Source organism: Amphimedon queenslandica, unplaced genomic scaffold, assembly GCF_000090795.2.
Source record: "Amphimedon queenslandica unplaced genomic scaffold, v1.1 AMPQUscaffold_13416, whole genome shotgun sequence".
NCBI classification, from domain to species: Eukaryota; Metazoa; Porifera; class Demospongiae; order Haplosclerida; family Niphatidae; genus Amphimedon; species Amphimedon queenslandica.
The window spans coordinates 27,414-34,074 of record NW_003546348.1 but is presented as its reverse complement, the minus strand read 5'-3'; the positions used below and the strand labels follow the sequence as shown (position 1 = coordinate 34,074).

Here is a 6,661-nt window from a genome sequence, read left to right as displayed (position 1 = left end):
TGCATGTGCTTATTATAGTAATTATCTAACTTCACACATCAACTATCTTTATATAGATCAGATTTGTGGAGTTAACTTTTTTGTCTATGGTGACTTTAATCATCAAAATGTGAAGAAGAACCCTGTCATTATTGTTTCTAATCATGGAACTTTATTCGATTTGCACTGCCTCATAAGAGGAATGTTTGACATTGAGCGACCATCTCAAACTTTCCCTATAACAACGGAAAGATTTCGACGCTCTCACATCTACCTAGGCTGGCTGAAACAGATGCATCATTTCATATTTGTCAAGAAAGATTGGATAAAAGATCGCGTGCACATAGACAAGTCCATACGGTATCTACTTGAAACTTGTTCCTCGGTAGATGTTGTCATTTATCCTGAAGGTAAAATACCAAGTGAGGCTTTTAAAAAGGAAGACAAAGAGTATGCAGAGAGTAAAGGTTTGGCTACATTCAAGCATTTATTACACCCCAAGCTAAAGGGATTCATTGCTTGTGTACAAACCTGCAGATCTGGAGGGGCCCCATTTGAAATATGCGAGGTTACTGTAGCTTATAAAGGAAGGACTGGTAATTGTGCATACAAAGGCCCATTTGGAGGCATACAACTTCCTACCGGTGAATTACCACAAGAAGTTCATTTTCATATCAAGTATCATCCATCATCAAGCCTGCCTTCATCAGATGAAGAGCTAGGTGAATGGCTATACCAGAGATGGCGTGCAAAGGATGAGCTACTGGTGCAGTTTCATAAAACAAAATCATTTCCTGGTCCTGTACAAAAAGAAAGCTTGATGAAAAAGCTTGAAATGTGGCTTGCAATAGGAATTTGGGCCGTTTTGATTGGAGCTGTGGTCTACTTTTGGATAAAAGTCCCACTGCTGATGGCTGTTATAATGGGAACGACAGCTCTCATTCATTATATTGTTGATAAGCGGTTTGATGGGTGGGAGAGGGTAGCGCTAAGGAGGTGGGAGCGTTCAAAAAAAATGAAGTAACTAGGCTCTGATTATTATAACTAGACCTAGCTTTATTTATTATTGTTATTTATTAAACAATATTAAATCCTTTCATAATTAATTTTTCTAATAATAGATCTAATTAATTTTCATTAAATTCATTATTGAAGTTACTCCTATTCTGCTGCACTAGTGCTCAAAATGAACAAGTCCTTGCTCTTTTGGCTCTCTTTGTGCCCTTGTCTCATCATATGCAGTTTGGTGCTAGAGGTACCAGCTATAATTCTCTTTCCATTCTCTCCAAGGCTCAGTAGAAAGTATACTGGACTCATTGTCTCACGTTCGTGGTTTGGATTGATGGCAGTAAGTGCATGATTCACATTTTGACTATTCTTAATCTATCCTATATTTTTTACATAATTTCCAACTTTTGCTGTACTCAATGCTGCAGTGTGTATTAGGTAAGAAACATGATGATGCATGCATGCTTATAAAATACAAGCACAAGCAGGCTTGTGTTCTGAGCTATCTTTTACATAGCACAAAACTAAGGCATACATAATAGATTTAGATGCAAGCACTTAATAAAAGAATAAAGGCCATTATCCATGGCCTATGCATGCTGTACCATAAACATTGGCAGAGTACATCTAGTGTCAAGATTTATAGAAATCTAAATTCATATTATTTTATTACTCTATACACAGATCAAGTTTGTAGAGTCAAGTTTGTAATATATGGCGACTTCAACCGTGTGCCTTCTAAGCATACGCCCTCAGTTATAATATCCAATCATGGGTCCTTGTTTGATCTCCATAGCTTTATCAGGGGCTTCATTCACATTGGTAGTACTTATTTATCCATTCCACTTACAACGGAAAGATTTCGACATACTCATGTTTATGTTGGCTGGCTGAAACAAATGCACCATTTTATTTTCATTAAACGAGACTGGAATAAGGATCTAGTCCACATTAATAAAATGATACATTATCTGCTTGCAACAGGTCCTCCAATTCACGTGATTATTTATCCCGAGGGTAACGTGCTGACAAAAGCTAGTAAAAAGGCTGATATGGAATATGCACAAAGCAAAGGTCTGATACCACATAAGTATCTGCTTCATCCAAGAGTAAAAGGGTTTGCTGCATGTGTACAAGCTTGTAGGTCTGGACACAATGGAAAAGCTGATGTCTATGAAATGACAATTGGCTATAAAGGAAACCCTGGACAATGTGCATATGCTGGTCCTTTTGGAGGAGTGCAACTTCCAACAGGTGACCTGCCAAAAGAAATTCATATTCACATGAAGTATCATCCATCATCAAGTCTGCCTTCATCAGATGAAGAGTTAGGTGAATGGTTAAAGAAGAGATGGCGTGAAAAAGATGAACTACTGAAGCAGTTTTATGAAACCAGTTCTTTCCCTGGCCCAGTTTTGAGAGAGACATTTAAATTTAGACAATGGATGAAACTATTAATAGGAATTTGGATAATGTCAGGTGCAGCTTTTGTCTATTGCTGGATACAAGTCCCACTGCTGATGGCTGTCATAATGGGAACAACAGCTCTCATTCATTATATTGTTGATAAGTGGTTTGATGGGTGGGATAGGCTGGCATTGAAGAGATGGGAAGATTCAAAGGAGCATGCAAAATAATAATAATAACAATATTTTATTTATTGCAGAATTAATAATTATTTTAGCTAGAGATTAATGATGCATCTATATTAATGAGCCACGCCTTTATTTGCATGCTGCATACAACAATGGCGATCACCTTGGCAAATGCAAATGGCTTCTCTGTTTCCACATTCTCTACTGGAGCTAGTGTAACTGACATTAAACTACCCAACGGGTGAGTAGAGTACCATCAGATACTCCGAATGTCATTATTGTCTCTTTAGAACGCATGTAGTATTGGGCTATAAGGATTTAGAGGGTAAGGTATGGGGGAGGGGAGAGAAGAAAATAACATTTTTTCTTTAAGATTATTCTGTAAATAGTCTTTATATTGGCTGTACTGTGGGCCGCTGTACTAACAGGACAGCTAATGCTGCATTTACTATTGGAGGGGTCGAATACCCAATTTCTGCCAACGTAGCCCCCAATCATCTCCATGGAGGGTTTGTGGGCTTTAACAAAGTAAGTTTTAACTATTTGCATTTTGTATTTACGATTTTTCCAGTTGACATGGAGGGTGACAGCTCAAAGTGAAACATCTGTCACATATTCTCTCTTAAGCCCTGATAGTGATCAAGGCTATCCTGGAAACCTCTCTGTTACTGCTACCTATACTGTCACTCCTAATAATGAGCTGATCATAGAGTATCGTGCAAGCACTGATAAACCCACTCCTGTCAATTTGACTAACCATACTTACTTTAATCTTGCAGGACAGGTATGTGTGTGTGTGTTGCTAAGGGAGGGTTGCTTATTTTTCATAGGGTGATATATTAGGACACACCCTCACATTGAATGCTGATAATTATACTCCTACTGATGATAACTTAGTACCAACTGGTTAGTACTTGATCATAATTATGAATGTTATTTCATGAGCAGATATGGGTTTATAGTGCTAATGTTAGTATAAAATAATGTAATAGCAGCATTGGGGCATGCATTTAAAAGGCATAATCAGCCAAAAAAGTTTTTGCACTAATCAAATAAATAAGTTCAAGCCACAACCTTTAATAGCAAGTTTGAGCTGATTCCAATTAAAATTGGATTTTTTACGAATTAAAAAAAATTTATAGTTGCTCCAAAATTTGGCCAAAGACTTTATGTACTATCTTGGTACTACATCATACAGCGTATTTTTTATCACATTTTCTGATGCATATACATACATGTTGACTTGTGTCTTAAATTAGGTGATCTTGCTTCTGTGAGGGGAACTCCGTTAGATTTCCTTTCTTCTCATACAATTGGAGAGAGATATCAACAAGCCTCAGACGTTGGCTACGATAACAACTTTTGCATCAATGCTACGCCAACCTTAGAGTCAGATCCCAACCTCAAATATACTGCAAAGTAAAAGCACAGCAATCTATGATGATACACTATAATGTAATCCTTTACAGGTTAGAAGAACCAACTACTGGCAATTGTCTTGAAGTGTATACCAATCAGCCTTGTGTCCAGTTGTACCAGGGAGGATATCTTGATGGCTCTGTGAATGGATTGGATGGCAGTCCGATACTTAAGTATACCGGATTGTGCCTTGAGACTCAGAAGCACCCAAATGCTATTAACCAGGTCCCAATTAATGATATTATATATATTTTATGCATTGATGCTTGCACGTGTTTTAAAATAATTTTACATTGTGACTATATGGCATGTGAAGCTTTATTCTAGCTATATATTATTTTTTCCCTGCAGCCAAGGTTTCCATCCACGCTTCTCTGTCCAGGCCAAGAATATTACAGTAAAACAGTTTGGAGGTTTACTTGTACCAGATGAGATCTGTGCTGCATCTTTTTTTTGCTCTTGACAAACCAAAAATTTGTATTTTTTTGCTGTTATTATTTGATGCTTAATTAAGAACATAAAAATGTGTTCAATGGCTAGTTTTTTTTGAATTGTCTAATTTTCTAAATAAAGTGTCCAAATGCACGTCTGTCCGATCCCGGCCATGGAGACTACCCTGAAACCTTCACACGCTAACTTGTTGAGTATAACACGAGGTGGGTGGGGGCTGGAGTAGACTTGACTGGTGAAAAAAATTAATTATAATTTTTTTTTAATTTTCACATACAATGGATTTCCAGCATCCCTCACTAGCTGTGCATCCAGTTTAGCCATTAGTACTGGGTCGCTTAACTCATCTCCGCAAATCGTGGGACCATTTTCTAGTCTTATCTGTGTAGTAATAAGAACGTATTGGGGCATATCTTGATCTCGAAATCGAGTTTGAAAAAGCAGCAAGACAGAGCATGAAAGGCCACACCTATAGCCACACCTCTATTGAATCGCCTACTCACTTTGATTTAAAAAGTGTTGCAAATTTATGCATTGCCTTTTAAATTATTTTTAAAAAATATTTATTGTTTTCAAGGAGTGAAAAAAGGAGTGTTAAAAACATAAAAGATGAACTAAAAATAAACAATGAATCATTGCAGAATATTTTCAAGCAACTGGCCGACAAGAAATGAACTGGAATTAGGAAGCTGAGTGGAAGGAGTTTGATTGTATCCATTGGCAGTAGTGGGAGGAGGAAGAGGAGCAGAGCCCAGCTGTGGGTTGATTGTGAGGTCATTATAAGGTCTCCAAACAGATTGAGGAGACGATGGAATCAACGACTGAGTTCTACACGGTTCAGTATGATAATAAACAGGTTCTCCAGGAGTTTCAAAACGACAATGGACTTGGTTTGGTGGGTGTGTCCAATCACTGTCAATAACTGGCTGGTATTGGTGACGTGAGGGGAAAGCATACGGAAGCCAAGATGAAGTAGGCGGGGCACTAATCCCATTAATAAGAGGAGATCCAATACAATCGGTTACTGGTACTATACCCATCGATATATTATCTCTTGTTGTCATGGAACTACTGGCTGCCAGACTAGTCATATCGTGTGACAAACAATTTGCTCGATCATAATTTGTACTAGTAGATTCGAGAAGATTCTCGACAGTAAAGGATCCCAGTCTTGTTTCATTGCTTGAACTTGTTTCTCCATACATGTGCTTGGAGGAAGGAATAACTTGAGTGCCATCTTCCTCAGGACTTGATGCTAGATGGGTATCAGCTATAGTTGAGACATAGTCTTCTTTTTGTTGATTGATAGATATAAGTAAAGAGAGGTGGTCCACTAGTGCTATGGCTAGTTTTGACTGCAGATATGACTCTGATTGATGAAGATTATCTATGAAAGAGAGAAGTGATAATTTTGAGGTGATACCTCTGGTAGTTGATCAGATAATTCCTACCAGTTGACTTTCCTTCAATGACATCTCTCAATTCTTTATTGCTTTTCTCTAGTTCTTCAATTTTATTAACTGCCCTCTGTAACACATCAGCTCTTGTCTATAGATGCAAAAAGACAAGCATCAAAATTGCATTAATTGTCATACTTTTAGATACTTATGCTAACTAAAAATTCATAACAAGAGTTACAAAATTGAATCAAAGTTCCTGTACTATAGTGCATAGTGTTTGGCCAAATTTTGCAAAAAATGACTAGGAGATAATTCTCCATTTTTAAATAATACTTTCTGATGCATATACATGTTCTTATGTTGTGTAGCAAGTTTGAACTGGTCCTGATCAAAATTGCTACAGCATTACTTCTTGTTTTGGTTTAGATACATGTACTTGTTGGTACATACATAGATTATTATCTATGGTACATGTACATGTATGTCACCTCTTTCCCACAGTCACAAGGACAGACAAGACTAGAAAGAGTAGCAATAGACCGAGCTATTTTATGTTTACGTCGACACTCAACTAAAAGAGAGAGAGAGAATTTTTAATATTATTTTACATTATATTTGTTACTATTAACAATACAAGAGTCTTTTACTAACCAATATTATGAGCAATTTTCTTAGTTTCAAGCATTTCATCATTTTCTTCAACCTCTGTTCTTTTTGGTCTTATATAACAAATAAAATGAGAGAGAATAGTAAAAAGGACTTACCTTTTTCCTGCCATATTTTATTTATAAACAACCACGCCCATGTAAA

At 37.0% G+C, this 6,661-nt stretch overlaps 5 protein-coding genes across 5 annotated transcripts; 3 read left to right on the top strand and 2 right to left on the bottom strand.

The window, feature by feature from the left end:
- Nucleotides 1-14: 14 nt before the first annotated feature.
- Nucleotides 15-1,081, top strand: LOC105312690 (lysocardiolipin acyltransferase 1-like). The gene has a single exon (XM_011405539.2). The coding sequence runs from the start codon at nucleotides 182-184 to the stop codon at nucleotides 1,001-1,003; it is 822 nt and encodes a 273-aa protein (XP_011403841.1). The 5' UTR covers nucleotides 15-181; the 3' UTR covers nucleotides 1,004-1,081.
- A 61-nt stretch (nucleotides 1,082-1,142) lies between these two features.
- On the top strand, nucleotides 1,143-2,624 carry LOC105312689 (lysocardiolipin acyltransferase 1-like). Its single transcript, XM_011405538.2, has 3 exons — nucleotides 1,143-1,327; nucleotides 1,416-1,425; nucleotides 1,672-2,624. The coding sequence occupies exons 1-3, from the start codon at nucleotides 1,166-1,168 to the stop codon at nucleotides 2,622-2,624; spliced, it is 1,125 nt and encodes a 374-aa protein (XP_011403840.2). The 5' UTR covers nucleotides 1,143-1,165.
- A 74-nt stretch (nucleotides 2,625-2,698) lies between these two features.
- LOC100638723 (aldose 1-epimerase-like) lies at nucleotides 2,699-4,573 on the top strand. The gene is made up of 8 exons (XM_019996234.1): nucleotides 2,699-2,823; nucleotides 2,873-2,907; nucleotides 2,956-3,110; nucleotides 3,154-3,366; nucleotides 3,413-3,488; nucleotides 3,842-4,001; nucleotides 4,052-4,226; nucleotides 4,353-4,573. The coding sequence occupies exons 1-8, from the start codon at nucleotides 2,699-2,701 to the stop codon at nucleotides 4,431-4,433; spliced, it is 1,020 nt and encodes a 339-aa protein (XP_019851793.1). The 3' UTR covers nucleotides 4,434-4,573.
- Nucleotides 4,501-4,924, bottom strand: LOC100638594 (GTP cyclohydrolase 1 feedback regulatory protein-like). Its single transcript, XM_003386468.3, has 2 exons — nucleotides 4,729-4,924; nucleotides 4,501-4,683 (listed from the first exon to the last, which is right to left on the bottom strand). Exons 1-2 carry the CDS (start codon nucleotides 4,860-4,862, stop codon nucleotides 4,557-4,559), a joined length of 261 nt encoding a protein of 86 aa, XP_003386516.1. The 5' UTR covers nucleotides 4,863-4,924; the 3' UTR covers nucleotides 4,501-4,556.
- A 76-nt stretch (nucleotides 4,925-5,000) lies between these two features.
- Nucleotides 5,001-6,656, bottom strand: LOC109581827 (uncharacterized). Its single transcript, XM_019996246.1, has 5 exons — nucleotides 6,616-6,656; nucleotides 6,503-6,570; nucleotides 6,340-6,422; nucleotides 5,903-5,999; nucleotides 5,001-5,838 (listed from the first exon to the last, which is right to left on the bottom strand). Exons 1-5 carry the CDS (start codon nucleotides 6,627-6,629, stop codon nucleotides 5,084-5,086), a joined length of 1,017 nt encoding a protein of 338 aa, XP_019851805.1. The 5' UTR covers nucleotides 6,630-6,656; the 3' UTR covers nucleotides 5,001-5,083.
- Between the last annotated feature and the right edge of the window lie 5 nt (nucleotides 6,657-6,661).